This window comes from Lactuca sativa, chromosome 7 (genome assembly GCF_002870075.4).
Source record: "Lactuca sativa cultivar Salinas chromosome 7, Lsat_Salinas_v11, whole genome shotgun sequence".
NCBI classification, from domain to species: Eukaryota; Viridiplantae; Streptophyta; class Magnoliopsida; order Asterales; family Asteraceae; genus Lactuca; species Lactuca sativa.
This window is the reverse complement of record NC_056629.2, coordinates 9,861,007-9,880,939: the sequence shown is the minus strand read 5'-3', so window position 1 is coordinate 9,880,939 and position 19,933 is coordinate 9,861,007. Positions and strand designations below refer to the sequence as shown.

Below are 19,933 nucleotides of genomic sequence, written 5' to 3'. Positions count from 1 at the left end.
TACTATTACAATTTCAGATAAACATGTCATCATCCTTTTCATGAACATACTTCTCTTACATATTTATGGTATTACTACTCATATTCTATAACCAAAAAATAAAGATAAATGAACAAAATATTATCAAAGTATAAGATACTAAAACCAAATGAATAATTTTAATAAGTAGTGGTTTAAAACCTCTTGTAATATGAGGTTTTTGTTGGTGTAAAAATATGGAAATGGCATATACCCTTAGACCATTCTGGCTTGATAAAAGAAATCCAAAAATCCAAAGGTGCCAACAACTTGAGGCATTCATTTCCTACCCTCACTCAACGGCTATCATTTCTCCTCCAAATCAATCCAACGGTCTCCCTTTCCCCTATTCATCTCAACCACCCCTCTCCAATCTTCTTCTCTCTCTCAAATTTCATCCGAATCTAAAACTGATAAAACCCCCCTATCAACTGTATAATAACAACAATCACTCCTCCTCGTTCTCTCTACTTTCTCTCTCTACAAAGAGCCATGGCCGCCTCTACCTCACTTACTCTATCTCAAGCCGCTCTCTCCCGTTCCGCCGTTCCCCGCCATGGCTCTTCCACGACTGCCACCCAACAATCCACTTCCTTGGCCACCCTCTCAATACCCACTTTCTCTGGACTCAAATCCACCTCCACATCATCTTCACGCGCCCCCACTCGCCGTCAGGTATCCTCCACGCGCCGCCGTGTGATTGCCAACGCAGCCGTGGAGACCCTTGAGAAGACGGATACCGCGCTGGTGGATAAGTCCGTCAACACCATCAGGTTCTTGGCGATTGATGCTGTGGAGAAGGCGAATTCGGGTCACCCTGGTCTTCCCATGGGCTGTGCTCCGATGGGTCATATATTGTACGATGAGGTCATGAGGTATAACCCCAAGAACCCGTATTGGTTCAACAGGGATCGCTTTGTTCTCTCCGCCGGACATGGATGTATGCTCCAGTATGCTCTGTTGCACCTTGCTGGCTACGACAGCGTCCTAGTAAGCCCTTGACTATTATCTCTATGCGTTTCAGTACTAATTTGCATCTAATTTCTCTTGAATTTATCAGTCTGATTAAGTAAAACAAATTTGTTTTTCAATGGCAAACTGAGGCTATTCATAGTTGATCTACCTCGTGATTTCTATCTTCCACATCCTCCATCTGTTCGACGAAATGTTCAAGTGAATTGAATCTGTTTTCGGATCTGGGTTTTTTCAAAAAATTACATTATCATGGTACAAATAAGTTCATTAGCTATTCTATCTCTTCAAATTTTCAGTAGAGCGTTTATGTGTTCGGACACATATAACTTGTTGGGATCTAGGAATCGGTTTAAATGGGATAAAGATTCATTTTTGTACTTACACAAGCTAATTAACTTGAATAAAGTTAGCGTTTTGGCTCTTTCATTTCGATCACAAAAGTGTATAACTTTAAGTCTCCAACCCAAATCGTGGAACAAGATTGTACTTCCTTGGCTCACTCTTAGTTTCATTTGTGCTTGATGATACGTTTTTGATTTCGCTATATCTTCACCACTTGATGATTGATTGATCTTTGAATTGATTGTCTGATAATAACCTGGAGTATCCTCTATCAGGAAGAGGACTTGAAGCAATTCCGTCAATGGGGAAGCAGAACTCCAGGCCACCCTGAAAACTTTGAAACCCCTGGTATTGAAGTCACCACTGGTTAGTACTCAACTCATACACATCTACATACTAAAATCTTGTAAAAAATCATATCTTTCTAAAAAAAATCTTTGTTTATTATCAGGTCCTCTTGGTCAAGGTATTGCCAATGCTGTTGGTCTTGCTCTTGCTGAGAAGCATTTAGCTGCCCGATACAACAAACCCGATGCTGAGATTGTTGACCACTACACGTAAGATTTCAAATCTCTATTCGGGTATTCTAAAAATCTAATCTTTATTAAAAAAAATGTTTCTTTTTTGATTCAGATACTGTATTCTTGGAGATGGGTGTCAAATGGAAGGGATTGCAAATGAAGCATGTTCACTTGCTGGCCATTGGGGTCTTGGAAAGCTGATTGCTTTCTATGATGACAACCACATCTCCATTGATGGTGACACAGAGATTGCCTTCACTGAGAGTGTGGATACACGTTTTGAGGCTCTTGGGTGGCATATTATCTGGGTCAAGAATGGTAACACTGGTTATGATGAGATTCGTGCTGCCATTAAAGAAGCTAAAGCTGTCACAGATAAACCCACTTTGATAAAGGTACTTAATAATATGATCATGCAAAAAAAAAGTTAGGACATAAGAGAAAAAGCTGTGTTTTCTTGATTTTCTCTGTTAGGATGTTCTTTTTGTGTTATGTCTGAAAGAAACGAGCATATATAGCTTACCAGATTAAGTGATGTCTGTTTCAGGTGACAACAACAATTGGTTTTGGATCACCAAACAAGGCGAATTCATACAGTGTCCATGGAGCTGCTTTGGGTGCAAAAGAAGTTGATGCCACCAGACAAAACCTCGGATGGCCTTATGAGCCATTCCATGTACCAGAAGAAGTGAAAAAGTATGCAAAAGTTCTTAAAGATTCTAACTTTTTTTCTCGGGTCAAATCCAAGATTCTAAACTCAAGTTTCTAGATTTTATGCAAAGATCTTAAAGATTCTAACTTTTTGTCTTTTGGACCAAATTCAAAATTCAAAGTTGGGTTTCTTCTTGATGTTATGCAAAAGATCTTAAAGATTCTAACTTTTTTATTGGATCAAATTCAAGATTCTAAAGTAGTCTTTCTTGATTTTATGTATAAGATCTTAAAGATTCTAAATTGTTTTCTTGGATCAAATTCAAAATTCAAAATGAGGGTTTTTCTTGATATCATGCAAAACAGTATAAAGATCCTAACTTTTTTACCGGACCAAATCCAAGATTCTAAGTTAAGGTTTCTTGATTTCTTGATAGGCACTGGAGCCGCCACACCCCTGAAGGTGCTGCCCTTGAAGCCGAATGGAACACTAAATTTGCAGAATATGAAAAGAAATACGCCGAAGATGCTGCAGAATTAAAGTCTATTGCTGAAGGCGTATTCCCCGCCGGATGGGAAAAGGCTCTTCCGGTTAGTTTCCTTTTATAGCAAAAAACATATCAACTTTATCTTTCTACAAAAAAAAAGTTATTCTTCCAGCGACCCCTTAGCCGGCCCACACTATATACAGTGGCCCACTAGGTAGCTGACAATGACATAACAACACAATCCACATTGGCATTGAAACTACCGAACTGAACCTCTAAGGCAGTATATTAATTTATTAAAAAACTTTTGTGTTTATGTAGATATACACCCCGGAGACACCCGGCGACGCGACAAGAAACCTCTCACAAACAATGCTAAACGCATTAGCACCCGTCCTCCCGGGTCTCATTGGTGGAAGTGCCGATCTCGCATCATCAAACATGACTCTAATGAAAATGTTTGGAGATTTCCAAAAAAGCACCCCCGAAGAACGCAACGTCCGATTCGGTGTGCGTGAACACGGAATGGGAGCCATTTGTAACGGAATCGCCCTCCACAGCCCGGGATTCGTCCCCTACTGTGCCACCTTCTTTGTCTTCACCGATTACATGAGAGGTGCAATGAGAATCTCCGCCCTCTCAGAAGCCGGAGTCATCTATGTCATGACTCACGATTCCATCGGGCTAGGAGAAGACGGGCCCACCCATCAACCCATCGAACACTTGGCAAGTTTCCGTGCCATGCCCAACATCTTGATGTTCCGCCCGGCCGACGGAAACGAGACCGCCGGAGCCTACAAGGTGGCGGTGGAGAGCCGGAAAAGACCGTCTATCCTCGCTCTTTCCCGCCAAAAGCTGCCCAACCTGACCGGAACTTCGATTGAAGGCGTCGCGAAAGGTGGGTACACGATTACCGATAATTCCACGGGCAACAAGCCCGATGTGATCTTGATCGGGACCGGGTCGGAGCTGGAGATTGCAGCGAAAGCGGCGGATGAACTTAGAAAGGAAGGGAAAGCGGTCCGGGTTGTTTCGTTTGTATCATGGGAGCTTTTTGAGGAACAGAGTGAGGAGTACAAGGAGAGTGTTCTTCCTTCTGGTGTAACGGCTCGTGTTAGCATTGAGGCTGCATCGACTTTTGGATGGGCCAAGATTGTTGGAAGCAAAGGGAAGGCGATTGGGATTGATAAATTTGGAGCAAGTGCACCGGCTCCAAAGATCTATAAGGAGTATGGGATTACTGCTGAAGCTGTCATTGCAGCTGCTAAAGAAGTTTGTTAGGTTTTGATGTCTTTGATTCATAATGGTCTGGTCGGATAAATAATAAAGGGTTGAAACTGCTTTTTTTAGTCTTTGATGCATTTCATCGAACACCTAATGTGCGAACTGAACAAAGATGAGAAGAGAAGAGTAGAAGTTGAATGAATTTGTGTACCAAAATTGAAACGTATTTCTACAAGTTTTGTGAATTTATATGTTTGATTATCGATGTGGTGTTCTTTCGAGTAATGTACAATTTTTAAACCGAATAGCTATAAGTTCGTATAACAACAATATTTTTATTTCTCACTGCATAAAATATCATTCCCCGAAGGGACTCGCTGCATAAAATATAAGTTATCATACAAGTATTGTTACGCTTTTTGGAACATTTTGTGTTTTCTGTTATCTTCTTATTAATGTAGTTTTTATAAGACTTTTGAAACATTCGGTTTTTGTAATTTATGTGGGCAAAAGTTTGGTTCCATTTAATTTTTTAGGATGTTTTGTTGATGAATTTGAATGGATTGGATGATGGATGAATACAAGCCATAGAAGATAGATAAGGTTATCTAATGTTGTTATTATTGTGTCTCGTATAATGTTTCTGAAAGTCTAGAACGGGTCTGCATGGTCAGTTTGACGGTTGAAAATGATATGACAATCATACAAATTAAATCAATATTATTAATGTTTTTTTTAATGATATTGATAAATATATAAGTTTGATGATATCTATTGAAGTGTTTCTAAAAGTTTTAATGCTAGTTGTGATGATAAAAGGGTAGGGATGAATTAGGGACAGTTAAGGGATGAGAAGACATTTGGTGAAATATATGGTTATAAAAGCTTTGGCTGTATATCCTAGGAAGTGGGTGTGGTTGTACAAACGATTCTCATCAACCAAAACACTGCCCCCATCTTGCAGTAGAAACCATAGTTTTCTTTCTCTTCACCGATTTAGTGTCGTGCTTTTCTCTCTCTCTCTCTCTCTCTCTCTCTCTCTCTCTCTCTCTCTAGTGTGGCAAAGAACCACACTTTGTATGCTAAATTGACATGGTACCAGTGCGCCGCCTACGTAGCAGAGGAATGAGTGATTTTTAGAGTAGTGGTGGGGTCGGCTGGTGGTAGAGGTTGTGATAGTGGTGTAGGCGGTGGCGGTTGTGGTGGTGGGGAAGGTGGCGGAGGTGATAGGAACGGACGACACTACATAATCATTTATGATTATAAATGACCCACAGAAAGAGAAAACGTTGAAAACAAGCTTCATTTTGTTTTATGATTCTCATCCGGGATATAGTTTTATGATTCTAATGATAAAAGAGACTCTCATCCGGGATATAGTTTTTTTCTTTGACATGTTTTGTAAGGAACTTGGTGGAATTTATAACATGATTGTGAAATTAATTCAGTTAAGGAACATTTTAGTCATAATTCATATGCGAACATGAATTATCATAATGATGAAAGAGACTCTCATCAGGGATATGATTTGAATCTGGATTAAATCATAATATTTAACTAATTTAAATTAGAGTTATCCTGGTACAACCACAACTATAAATAAGGGCCTTTATGAGTTGAATAAATTGTCCAACCCTCTCTTCTTGGAAGGATGGAAAAATCGTTCCTCCTCCTCTCTCTAGCCTTTCTCTTTAGTTTTGGGGTTTTAGGCTTTTGGGTGTGAAACATTAGAGGTACTCTCTTTTGGGTACTGGTCTTCCAAGAAGCAACAAGAGATCAAGGAATCAAGCATTAAGGAAGTGGAACCGGATAACCGGCTTCAAGAGGTCATAAGGGGCAAAACAAACCAAATTTCAAACTTTAGGGTCTTAATTTAACGTGATAAGATCTTTAGAGACTAAATTGAGTTATATTTGAGACTTCGATAGTCAAATAAGTCAAAAATCTACAAATTAGCTAAATCAACAACCATTTTTCAAAAATACAATGTTGCTATAGAAGGAAATGAAAGTGAGATGCTAGGATACATAAATATATGAAAGTGCATTGCTATTTCTTATTTGTATAAATTTTTCCAGCCTACCATTTCAGGGGACATTGAGTCCCTACTCGGGTTTGATACTGTTGAATTTTTTGACCCACAAGAACTTGAAGCATAATCTTAACAACTAATAACATAAACTTTAAATCAAAGACATCAAATTAAACACCAAAGTTAACCAAATCTTTATGACATTCTAAAAAGATATGAGTTCACTTTCATATGATCTTAAATGATTGAAATACAAAGGTAATTTCAACTGACACCTTAACCGAAATGTCAAGGGAAAAAAATTCAAAGTATTTGCTTTGCAGTCTTCTTCTATTTCTCACATTGGGTTTGTGAAGAGAAAGGGATATTAGCAATTTCTTCAACAGTTTCAACATCATCTTCTTTGTTTCCATGAATAGCAGTGATTCCTTTGTTCCATCATATTAAAAGAAAATTTAATCACTGGCTTTCTTGAAGCAGCCTTGGAAGCAGTCAACTTGCATATGGATTCTGTGACCTGATTTACAAAAAAGGCAACTTAAGTTCCTTTTTGCAAAATCCACCAAAAAACCAGAACTAATTCTGCAAAAAAGTTTTTTTTTTAAAATTTTTTTAATTTAATTTAATTTTTTTTTATTTTAAAGGAAAAACTACCATAACCAATATTTAGCTTTTTTTTTTTTTTTAAACCGATCTTTTTTTAACAAATTCTTGATAATAATTGCTCAAACACGATCCTCATGGTTAATCTAGAACCATATTTTATGGCATTTGGCAATAACAATAGTTATTTTATAATAGAAAAAGTTAAAATATAATGAGTTCGAAAACAATTACCTTATAAATTTTAAATTGAGAAGAGTGAAATTACCTTGAAGGCTAGAAATCGAGTTAAAAAGTTTTTTTTTTGCATACAAATAATATGGAAACAAAAAACTAAGTTTATCAATATCATAAAATGCAAGAAATAGCAATTTACTTCCATTTATGTGTTATTGTAGCTGCCAACTTTAATGAATTCTATTATAGCATTGTATTTCATCCTTTTTTTTTATTAAGGCTTCATTTTTTTGAAAAATTGACCCAATTATAGCATTTTACCTTTGAATGTCTTTTTAAATAACATTGTACTCTATTATAGCAATAAAAATCACATTCATAGGACAAAGCTGTGATACCAAACAAAAGTAAGATACCATAATAAACAAATAGGCTCAAGATAACACAATTATAGCCTTGTACTTGCAATTTTACATCAGGACCAGAGGCATGATCTTCATGGCTACCAAACCTTCTTTTTTCGACTAAGCACGAATATATGTAGGATTCGAGGCACAATACAATAATGTTTCATTTTTACCAATTTTTACAAAAATGTTCTAAAGTACAATGCCTTAGTAACAAAGATTTGAAAGTACATGGATGTAATAGAAAGTCAATTACCATGTAACAACTTCTCTTCACAAGTCAATAAAATGGTGAAATACAAGTGTTGCTCTTGTATTTTTTACTCCTAACTATGGTTGTAAAGGTTCCCTTATTTTTTTCATATGTAAGGAGCATTGAGATACTTGGTTGATAGTTAAGCAATTTGATTAACTGGTTTTGCGATTGTAACAACCTTGTTTTCAAATATATATATATATATATATATATATATATATATATATATATATATATATACACACACAAAAATTTGTCCCTATTTTTAATAATAATAATAATAATAATAATAATAATAATAATAATAATAATAATAATTTTACTTGAAAATAGAAGGACATAGAAAACTATGGGGGAACATCTGCAAAATGTTTGTTATGAAAAAAAAATAATACAAATTTTATTTTAAAGGAAAGTTAAAACTAAGAAAGCAAGCACACAAGTAGCTTACCATATACTTACATAATTCTTACAAAGGCGCATACCATTATCACAACACAAACAATAAGTCACTTAAGCATAATATTACAAAGAGCAGTAAACAAATACATTAGGTGTAAGATTTTAAAAGGATAAGTTCAAACAAGTACATTATGTGTAAGCTTTTAAAGAGATAAGTTAAGACAAGTTCGTTAGGTGTAAGTTTTTAAGGAGATAAGCTACGACAAGTACATGAGGTGTAGTTCTCTTATGGAAGTACCAATCTCTAAGACTAAAAGACAAACATATTAATGCACCTAATTCTCCTATAAATAGCAAGACATATTAAACATTATTCTTAATTCGAAAACAAGAAATACTGTCAAATACTAAATAGCAACTTCGAGATTTTAGAAGTATAGAGGTTCTAAACTCTAAATCAAGCTAAGCAAAAACAAGGTAAGTTGTAACACCTGTTTCCCGGATGAATCGGTGGTGACATGAAGGCGTCACGATTTTTATGATCGTGCTTTTCTGGTGAGCGCCACGATGTGGAAAGTAGTGTGCTACGACGTGGTGGCTGTGGCAGACCAATCCCGTGATCTTTGTAGGATTTCTTCTATATTTAAAGCCTCTAAATTCAAGGTTAGGGCATCCTATTCATCCTCCAACCTTCCTAAATGAAACCCTAGCCTCCCTTTTACCACTTTATGCCCCCCTCTCCTCTTTGATCCATTTGTGAGCTTTCAGGTTGTTTTTGATGCCTTAGAGAATAAGAAGGTGTTCTTGGTGCATAGATCCAGCAAGCAAGTTCCCTTACCACCTTGGAGCATATATTTTGGACGATTATAAGTCCTTAAGTTCCAACTTTTATGTGCCATGCTTTTAGATCTAGACTTTTATGCTTTGTTCTTCATGTTTGGGGTAGTTTGAGTGATTAGATTCCATAAAGTTGGCAACTTTATGGATCCTTGGGGTCCCTTTCCTTCAAATGTGTGGGAATAGGGATGATCTCCATTCTTTCCCTGTATTGTGCAACATGTTCTTTCGGATCCATAGTTCCATCGTAAGGCTTCATGTTGGGAGTTTCGAAGCGCTTTGGGAGTTCAGTATCATCTATCACGGGAGCAAATCCTGAGTTCCTGTGGCTCGTTGGGGATACCTCTGGTATAAGCTGGACCACTTCGTGCACACTTGAGATCATCCACCTTAACTGCTAAAGTTCCTTGGCTGTGACTAGGCTTATTCCTGTATCAAGGTCCATAGATTTATTATTAAAAGTATTATTATTCACGAAGTTACCATAATCCTTGTTATTGGTGGTGATGAAGGTTTCGCTAGGATCCTGGATCATGTGGTCTTGCTCGTTTGGAGCTTCACCCCAATTAGGAGCAGGTAGCGGTGTTGAGGATCCTATCTCCCAATAGTTTCCTGAGGATCCTGTATTGTCAAAGTTCAAGATCTTGGGTTACAAGATCGAGGGTGTTGCTTCTTAAGTTTTATTTATCTCCGTCCTCATTTTCTCCATTTCCTTGAGTACTCTCATGTTTTCGTCTTCCCGCTGAGCAACTTGTCATTCTAGTGTCTTCATCATAGCAAAGAGCTCAATGTTGGAAATCACTACAGTCCTGAAATCCTTGGGTAAGGACCGGAGATGTATTTTTCTTCGGTGCGTCAGAGGTCATTTTATGAGCCCCGCTTGGAGGTGGTGTAAGGTTTTTAGAGGAAATGGGAGGAATAGAGGAAGAGGATAAGGTTGGTTGGGTAGACATGATTATTGAACGATTGTTAACACCACATCCCCACGGTGAGCGCCAAATTGTTTTGATCAAAAATGGATCAAGTTTTATTCAACCAAATTGTATGAGAGGTTGTGGTTTTTAAGGTGATGCAAGTATAGAATAATGATCAAAGTGAGACAAGTGATTTACAAGGAAAGCCCTAGACCCTTTATAGGATCTTCGACATAAAACCTTGGGAGGTGATAATGATCACCTGCCTTATTGTTTTTATTGATTTGAATGTGAGATTACAGAAATGGTGATGATAATACGAATACCAATGTAGTAATAAGTTAATTGTTGGTGATTTTACATCATCAATGTGTATTTAAGTGTAATGGATTGACTTGTTGACCAAAAATCAATCTTGATGAATATTAAACAAGTAAGGAAGGTGCGGAGTGCACAATTGTTTGAGTTTATTCAAGATTCAAAGTAGACTGTCATTTAGGGGCGAAGCCCCTAAACGAATGGGGGTCCAAGGGGCGGCAGCCCCTGGCGGGGTTGAAGGGGCAGAACCCCTGTAACGCCCGTAGATCCGGGCTAGTCAATTTAGGGCAATAGGGGTCAAAAGTGACTTTTCGACAAAAGATTATTTAGAATAAATAATCTTAACCAAGTTGTAGAATATGTCACAAGGTTTCCGTACATATAAAGAACGCCGAAATCCGAGTTATAACGAAGAAGTTATGACCCGTCGAAGTTTCGCGACGGAACCAGCACGGCACCGGGAAGTGTAAATAGTGAATTTACGATAGAGCGAGATTTAGCCTTAGCGATCTAAACTAAAGTCATAGAATATGTTAAAATAAGAACATCGATAAAAAGAACGCCCAAATCTGACTTCGTATGAAGAAGTTATGATTTTTCGAAGTTTCGAGTTAGCAGTGTACAACTCGAAATTCGAATATTAGATCGAGCGGTTTTTAGCCGACACGACCTAAACGAGAATCGAAGATCTCATTGAGAATAGCGTAATGAGAAAAAGATGGGCGAAAACGGACGTCGGATGAAGAAGTTATGAGGATTTAACGGACCAATCCTGTCCCGACCTATTAATAATATAAAATTTAAAATTGATTCAAAATTAGCCAACGAAGTCTAAACGAAAGTTGTAGAGTACGTTCCCGCCTTCGCGTGCATATAAAGAACGTCAAAAACGGAGCTCGTATGCGAAAGTTACGATTTTTATAAGTTGAGGGTGAGATTTGCGAAATTGATGCATGGATTGATGACGTGGCCTAGCTCCCAGCCGTCGGATGAACTCGCTTCGGATGGTGACACCTGGTGCGAGGGTTACGCCCAGTGTAGCGAAGGGATGCCTAGCGTCCGGAGTACGCCCCGCGTCGGAAAGAAGTACGCCTCGCGTACATCTGTTCTACTTGGTCCGAGGAGTGAACGCGTAGCACCACCGAGACTGCGACATGTGGAGACCTTATCCGAAATTACACCCAGCGTAAGGCTTCGGTACGCCCAGCGTAATGTCCGAACTTCGGCCTATAAAAGGCAGCGAAGGCTGCCGACTTTCTTGCACATTTTCCATTCTCTCTCTAGATTTCTTTCTCTCTCTAGCTCATCTAAACACCCCTAAGCCCTAGTTGAACCCCTTAGCTCCCGAGGGAAGCCCCGAGGCTCCCGGAGTCCCGATAAAAAGAGCCTTTCGGTTTCGAAACGCTGCTCTAATTAAGTTCCAGTTTTCGATAAAATTCGCTGTAAGTGTGCTACGCTTACGCAATTTTTAATATAGCGTTCAAATAATTATAGGAATGTTATTAGGTCCTTAAAATAATTATTTGGGCTATTATTATGAGTTATATTGAGTGTTATTAACTCTTAATAATAGTCAGACTATTAATTTGTCACGATTATCGTTAGACTAAACCCTAGTGGTATTGGTAATAGGTTTTATCGAAGGAATATCGTTTTGAGAGTATCGAAGCGCTATTCGAGTGCTGAGTCATCACCTACTCAGATGAGTGCATAGTCCCTTTCATCTTACACATAGATATGAAGTATTTTATATAAACTACGTGCTATGTGTGCATATTATCTGAATACTTGCTGTCTATGCTGGATGAACGTTTTATACATGTTTTAAAGGATTTAAACTGTATACGTATTTTATATATACGAATATGTTGGGTATGAGATGGGTAGATGAATGATGAGAGATAGAAGATGATGTGATTATACATTGGCAGCTATAGACTTAGTGCCTATGGGACGAACACCGGTAGCTATGGACTTAGTACCTGTTAGACGTTGGTAGCTATGGATTTAGTACCTGTTAGGAATTGGTAGCTATGGACTTAGTACCTATTAGATGAACGCTGGTAGCTATGGACTTAGTACCTGATGGATAGCAGCTATGGAATTAGTGTTTTACGAATGAACATCGGTAGCTATGGATTTAGTGCCAGTCCTATAACCCTGGAAGTAAGGGACTTCGGAAAAAAAACGAATGCAGGATAGATGACTCTTAGGTTAAATCCTTAAGAGTAAAGAAGATAATGGGGATGGGTAATTGGGTGGATTGTTTGATTGTTTAACATAATATTTATATTATTGTGGGTTGAAAACCCTATGTACTCACCAGGTTTCCCAACCAGACCCACTCAGTTTATTTATATCATAGGTGTTGATATGAAGTCACTTTACACTGAGAGATTTAAAGAGATGTAGATCACTAGTGTAAAAATGTAAGTTCTGTTTATGCTTATGTTTCTGTATTAATGATGACATCCCAAACGTTTTAAAATGAAATAAATACGTTTCTTCGAAAATGTTTTAATAACGTATTTACCATGTTTTTCTGGGAACAAATTCCGCAACATTTTTATAAAATGAAGTACTCTGATTTTTATAAAGCATAAACAAAATCGGTCTTTTCTGGCCGTGATTTTGGGGTTGTCACAGCCCCTGGCTGGGATCTGAATTTTCTATATGAGTTATATTGCTATTTAAAAAATGCCTTAGAAATCTGAATTTTCTATAAATGAACCCGGTTTTTTGACTTCGTTTTAACCCTTTTTAATGATCCGGTTTTAGTGATAGTTTGTGACTGTTATAAACCATTTTGACAGTTGGAGTAGATTTTAGACAAAGAAAACTGCCTTCACAGTTTTAAGACAAATGATATACATAATCATTCTTTGGTCATTTTTTCCTGGTACAAGAGTAATCACGAAATCATAACTTCATATTCTCTATTCTAGAAACTCTTCTGAGTCTTATCCGATTAAAGGTTGGGAGTACCACCCAAATACTTTAATCTGAAAGTGTTTAACACGATTCTCAGAATTTCCAAGTCTTTCCATACCCCAATTTTCTAACATTAATCATGTTCGTAATGTGTGTATTATAGGTGTATTTATAGTCTAGATTAAATAACAATAAGTCTGATATTTACGGGATCCTATTGAATGAGCATATGCACGTTGTTTGACTTGGTATTCCTGGGTCTTAAGCCTGGTTGGAGCTATTCCTCATTGATAATCAATCTTATGTTGACCATTTCTACACATGTGAGAAAAAGAAATAGAAATATATCCGTTAAAAGTGTTAGGGAATAATAATAACATTGGTCAGGATCCTGATGTATGTTTAAGGATCCTGATGCTTTGTTAACATCAAGGATCATGAATATGGTTCTGGGATCCTTCCCTTAATATCTTATGCATATAATATATTAAAATTTTAATCATATATAGTATAAGGTGTATTTTAAAACTTTTCAAATTACTAGGGTTTAAAATTAATTTTCGAATTAAACTTTTAATAATTAATGAATTTTAAACAATTAATGATTTACCAATTATCCTTTAATAAATTAACTGAATAAATTTAAATCATTATGGATTTAAATAATTATCTTCAATTAAACAAGTAACAAAATATTTCAAATTTAAATTGTTATGGATTAAATAATTATCTTCAATTAAAAATTTAATAAAATAATTCAAATTTAATCATAATCCTTTGACCCTTTTAATTTTCAAAAACGGGGTAAGGGTTACGAAGTTTTAATTAGCTAAATATTAAGACATTTAAAATTGTCATAAAGAAAACTAGAAACCTTAAGGGATCCTTCCAAATTTTCGAAAATAAGGGTGGAGGCTAGGGTTTCAAGAACCCTAGCCATTATCGAAATTTTAACCCTTTAGGGTTTAATTTTCATAAACCCTAATTAGATCAATTCACTATTACGCACAATCAATTAGAAAACTAAGGCTCTGATACCACTGATGAGTTTTCTAGGTTATAAAAAATTTCATGCGGCGGAAAAACACTTAAACCCTTAACTTCACATGCAACCTAGAAAAGATCTATGTTTTCTCGATTGATAGCAGTAACCTATAAACATCAAGAAACCCTAAAGAGAGGCAATGAAAATTGAAATTAATATAAAGATTAGGGTTACATATATTTTGATTATTATAGCAAATAATCAAATCAAATCCTCTTGAAGTTCCTCGGAAAGCAAGTACCAAAAGGATGATGTCTCTAACGGCTCACACCTAAAACTAGAAACCCTAGAATGAGGAAGAGATAGGATATATCAAGGGAATTCCATTCCTATGCGTTTAGGTAATGTGGTGGTCAAAAATTGCAAGCCAATGGGTCCTATTTATAGTTTACATACCTTAAAGGCAAAGAAAATTTTGAATTGATTAAATAATAGATTTAATCCTAATTTAAATTTTTTCCTTTTATATAACCAGGAGGCTTCCAGAAACCCTAGGAAACCCTCCAAAACAGTCTATACCATGAGGTTTCTAGAATTACTTCTTTTGTTCAACTATTGAACAATTACAATTCACCCCTTGCACCTTTACTTAATTCCAATTAATCCCGAATTAATTCTAGATTAATTCTGATTAATAATTAATCAATTTATAATTGATTTCACATTAATTTATTAATCATATAAATTAACAAATCAATTATTTAACAATTGATCTCATATTAATTTGTTAATCACATAATAAATCAGCAAATCAACTATTTATTTCTAATTAATATATTAATCACATAATATATTAACGAATCAATTTCCCATAATTTCAAATTAGTTTATCAATCATATAATAATCTAGAAAATTACACTTCTCTATCCTAATATCATTTCTAGCTATTTCTGGTCATGAGGGCAACCCAAAAAGGACTTTGCTTCTAATTAAAGAAATATACCAATTTAGTTACTGACCTAAACACCTTAATCTAACAATAACAACGTTTCATGATTATGTGATATGGAAAATGGATGTTTAAACCGTTTTCCTAAATGGGAAGTTGACTGAGGATGTTTACATGAGTTAGTCAGAGGGTTTTGTACATGCTAAGTTTCCTGACGGAGAGTGTAAGCTTGAGAAATCTATTTATGGATTGAAACAATCGTCTCGCAGCTAGAATCTTCGCTTCCATGAGAAAGTCAAAGAGTTTGGATTCTCTAGGAATGAGGATGAGTCTTGTGTGTATGTCAAGGCTAATGAGAGTATAGCGACTTTCCTAGTATTGTATATTGATGACATACTTCTTATGGGAAACGACATTCCGACCTTCCAAGAAGTAAAATCTTGGCTTGGAAAGTGTTTTGCTATGAAGGATCTAGGTGAAGTTGCCTATATTCTTGGAAAAAGGATTTTAAGGGACAAAAAGAAACAACTTATTGGCCTTAGTCAGAGTACATACTTGGATAAAATAATAAAATGTTTTACTATGGAGAATTACAAGAAAGGCAATTTACCTATCCATAATATTGTTAAGTTGAGTAAGACTCAAAGCCTTAGTACTAATGAGGAAATAGCTGACATGATTCGGGTCCCATATGCTTCGGCTGTAGGTTCAATCATGTATGCTTTGACATGTACTTTCCCCAATGTGTATTATGCTTTGAACATGGTTAGTCGATTTCAGGGAAATCTTAGAAGAGCTCATTGGACTGCAGTCAAGAACATTCTTAAGTATTTGCGAAGGACGAAGGTGTAACGTCCAAAAAATTCACATTAAAATAATCATTTTTAAAACAATAAATCATACAAATGAGTTGTTCCAAAACTGATCAAAGAGAATATATTATTTAAACATCAGAGTAATATCATTAATTGCCAATGCGGAAAACATAGGGGGATGTTGTGCAGTCATGCCAGGACCTTTCATTTCGAATCGGAAGTACTTGAAACCATAAATATGAAACTGTAAGCATAAAGCTTAGTGAGTTCCCCAAAATACCACATACAATACACATATACATATAACAACATGTGGCTGTGTCAGGTCCGTATTAACCCCATATGACAACATGTAGCTGTGTCGGGTTTGTATCAACCCCGGGTCCTTATCAACCCCGAGTCCATAATGACTCTATATAACAACATGTAGCTGTGTTGGGTCCGAATCAACCCCGGGTCCATATCAACCGATAGGATAGCAAGTAGCTGTGTCGGGTTCGTATCAACCCCACATATATAAAACGTATAGTTATATCAGAAAGAGTCACAAAGACAACAAGCACATACAAGCATATCAACAAGTGTCACAAAGACAACTATCATCCTACAACATAATCCAGTTGGCCGACATTGGTGCCTTCTACCAACGAGTATAGTGAAGAGACTCACTTGAATCGTGATGCTTACTAAAACCTCGCACAACGTCGCACCGATCACAACCAACAACTCTCTTTACTAAAATATGGGTGCAAAGCACCACCTAACAATCCACACAAGGCAAACCCTAAGTCTACCTTCTAAAAATAGAGATTAACCAAAAAGTCAACACATGCCGAAAGTCAATGGCCAACGTTGACTTTAGTTAACCACCAATTCGTGGCCCTTCAGCAACAATTCATCATGATATTCCTTATTGCCATGTTGTGGTGACTTGGTGCCACGACGTGGGCACTAAGTCTTCAGCAACTTAATGGATTAAGCTGCCTCCCTCAATCCTAAGGGCTCCAAAGCCCATATTTGGTCCATATTATTGTCTAAATGGATAAAGTTTCCAACTTTATCCATTAAGACTCCTAAAGAGATCAAGATCTCAAACTAGGGGTGGCAATTGATGACACGACACGACAAAAATCCACGACACGAACGAAATTGGGACGCAACTGAAATTCTAATTCGTGTTCGTGTCAAGTGTAAAAAACACGACGTCGTGTCGTGTCGTGTTCGTGTTCAAAATTTGACACGAAATTGACACGATTTAACATTTTTTGTCGTGTTTTTCATGTTTATCGTGTTTTTCGTGTTATGTATGAATAGCTATTAATTAAATACATTAATTCTTATTTCATGTTATCTTTGTCGTGTCGTGTCGTGTTTGTCGTTTTTTAATCGGTTCGTTTTCGTGTTAGTTAAAAAAACCCAAGATCGTGTCGTGTCATGTTAGTGTTACATAAAACCTTGTCGTGTCATGTCGTGTTAGACAAAAACACGACATGATGGCCCGATTTTCCACCCCTATCTCAAACCCTAGGTCCAAATAAATCCAAAATCCATGATGTCTTAATCATTAATCCCTTAATCCGAAAAAGTCCTTAACCCAACCACTCCAGAAGGGTTTATAACACCAAATCTATCCTAAAGGTGGAAGCTTTATAGACATGTATGTCCAATACATGTCTAAGATCCATTTTAGGTCAAATTTGAGTTCTAAAGAGCAAAACTTAAGCAAATGCCAAGAACTTCTACCAAAGGCTAGATCCACAACATATGATGATCTTGGGACTCATGAGAGTCATAAAGTTGCCAAGTTTATGAGTTCCTTCCCTCCATACTTGCTCAAACATGAGGAACATGGAGTAATATTCAAGATCTAACCACCAAAAGTCATAAAGCAAGGAAATTGGACACTTACCATGGTCCATAGACAATGAAAGATGTTGATGGTGTTGCTTCCTTGCAAGATCCAACAATAGAGCACCTTCTTCTCCCTTTTTCTCTTCTTTTACAAGCTAATAAAGCTCTAAAAAGCTCAAGAATCAAACAAGGGAGAGAGGCTAGGGTTTTATGAGGTAAAAGAGGGCTTGGAGGCTTATAATGAACTCTAAAATAGGTTTAGAGAGGTTTAAATACGAAGGGAACCTTAAAAGAATGATGGGATTAGGCTAGCAAAACTCTCACGCCATGGGAACTCAATAAATTTATGCGTTCCATTTATTCAATTCCATGCCGTGGGCATCCTTGCCAAAAACTCCTTCTTTAGCCGTAGAGAATAAAAGCTAAACCATATTGGAACAAGGGTGTTACAACTCCCCCCACTTAAATTAGATTTTATCCTCGAAATCGCTTCTCATTACATTCCAGGCACCCCAAACGATTTGACTCTACCATACGATGACCTTCCAGTATATCAATTGAACCCAATCTTAATAGGACCTACATACCGAAAAGGATCAAATCCTTGCCCTTCTAACGTTAACCAGTGTAGAATAACCATTACTACTTAACCTAATTTCCAGAAATCCAATTCCTTGTCTGACTCCTTTTCCAGCTGCTGAACCTCAATCACAGGCGCAAACTCAGCCCTTAATCTCATAACAAAGTCATCCCAAAACATTGTGTCAACAACGTCATCCCTAAATCATAGCCTACCTCCTCCCACAAATCCTGGGATCTGTCTTTCCAAAGACAAGATGTAAGTCTGACCTTCGCCTACTCGGGACACGTGCTAGTCCGGAAAGCGTTCACGATGTCCACCAACCATCGCCTACTAATAATGTGGTCCTTCTTCCTGAAAAAATCTGGAGCCCCACATGCACATAACTCCTGAACGGTCAGAGAACGTGCACCCACCATGGCCACCATCTCAGTATAAAACATGCCCATACGCTTATCCAACTACTCTATAATTCCCTCCTTAATTGAACCAAAGATTAAAAGAGTCTTCTCCAAAATACTACGGGTAATCTTAAATGAAATGAACTCCTGCATCTGATCATCCAAGGGTACGACTCCAGAGCCCGAACCCAATCCCTCACCGGGATCTGAACCACCTCGAGTAACCACGATACTAAAAATAAACAATGGAAACCATTAGAAAACACTCACAGAATCACACACCATGCAGGCCCCTTATTATCCTTATGACTCCCTTGACTCGAGTACAGATCATGTGCTTCCAGTAGTATGGGTCCAATACTACCTTCCACACCTATCTGTACTTTCCTCAAGAGTCGTCCCAATTCCCCTAAGTGATTCTTTTATTTCCAACATTCCATATTCCCACTAAACAATGCATCTGCTAATGCTAACATGATTCCTAGGTTCTCCTAGGATTCCCTTCCTGCCACTCTCTGCCATTAGCTGCAGAAGAAACCCCCACTAACACCCGCTAACTCCCGTATGAATATAATTACGTGCAATAGAAACTAGATAATTCTTTGACTGCAAGGTCTTATACTACAACGGTTGGACTCAAACAAGAGTTGCACAATAGAGTTAATCCTAACCTTCTAAAATTATCTAATTTTTGTAACATGTAACATAGCATATTCACTTGATCGTTAACTATTATTAGCATTGGTTCCTAAAATCACAAAACAAGCAACATTCAAGCATCGAATTCTAACCAGATCACTGCCTAACATGCCATCCTAACATATCGTATGTAATCCATACTAGCATGTAAACCCGTTATGCTGTGTGTACCTAGAGGGTACACTAAGCATACTCGTCAGTTGCCCAATCTTGCTATTAAGTTCTTAATGCTTAAAGACATATCATCAAACTCAGAGATCTTAACATAAGGAACATATTAACTGATAAAGTCGACAACTTGATGCCTTTGTGTGACATCCGCAATTTCACCGCTAGAACAGACCGTTTTGTTTATGTTTTATTTAAAAATCAGAGTATCTTTTTGAAGAATAATATTGCAGAATTTATTCCCAAAATATGATAAAAATATTTTCAAAGCATTTCCAAAGAAATCTATTTTAATTATATTAAAAACGTTGGGATCTCATCGTCAATACAGTGCATAAGCATAAACAGAAATAATACAAGCCTTACAAACATATATTATTCTAACGGC

At 36.9% G+C, this 19,933-nt stretch overlaps 1 protein-coding gene across 1 annotated transcript; it reads left to right on the top strand.

The window, feature by feature from the left end:
* The first annotated feature begins 430 nt into the window (after nucleotides 1-430).
* Nucleotides 431-4,484, top strand: LOC111876927 (transketolase, chloroplastic). The gene is made up of 7 exons (XM_023873481.3): nucleotides 431-1,008; nucleotides 1,611-1,701; nucleotides 1,787-1,892; nucleotides 1,969-2,251; nucleotides 2,404-2,552; nucleotides 2,945-3,098; nucleotides 3,317-4,484. The coding sequence occupies exons 1-7, from the start codon at nucleotides 511-513 to the stop codon at nucleotides 4,274-4,276; spliced, it is 2,241 nt and encodes a 746-aa protein (XP_023729249.1). The 5' UTR covers nucleotides 431-510; the 3' UTR covers nucleotides 4,277-4,484.
* The last annotated feature ends 15,449 nt before the right edge of the window (nucleotides 4,485-19,933 follow it).

Bases quoted from the DNA above. Each gene is read 5' to 3' on its own strand.
- LOC111876927 (XM_023873481.3), top strand. From the start codon at position 511: ATGGCCGCCTCTACCTCACTTACTCTATCTCAAGCCGCTCTCTCCCGT. The intron at 1,702-1,786 runs GTTAGTACTCAA...GTTTATTATCAG, and splicing joins TGGTATTGAAGTCACCACTG to GTCCTCTTGGTCAAGGTATT. The intron at 2,553-2,944 runs GTATGCAAAAGT...ATTTCTTGATAG, and splicing joins GTACCAGAAGAAGTGAAAAA to GCACTGGAGCCGCCACACCC.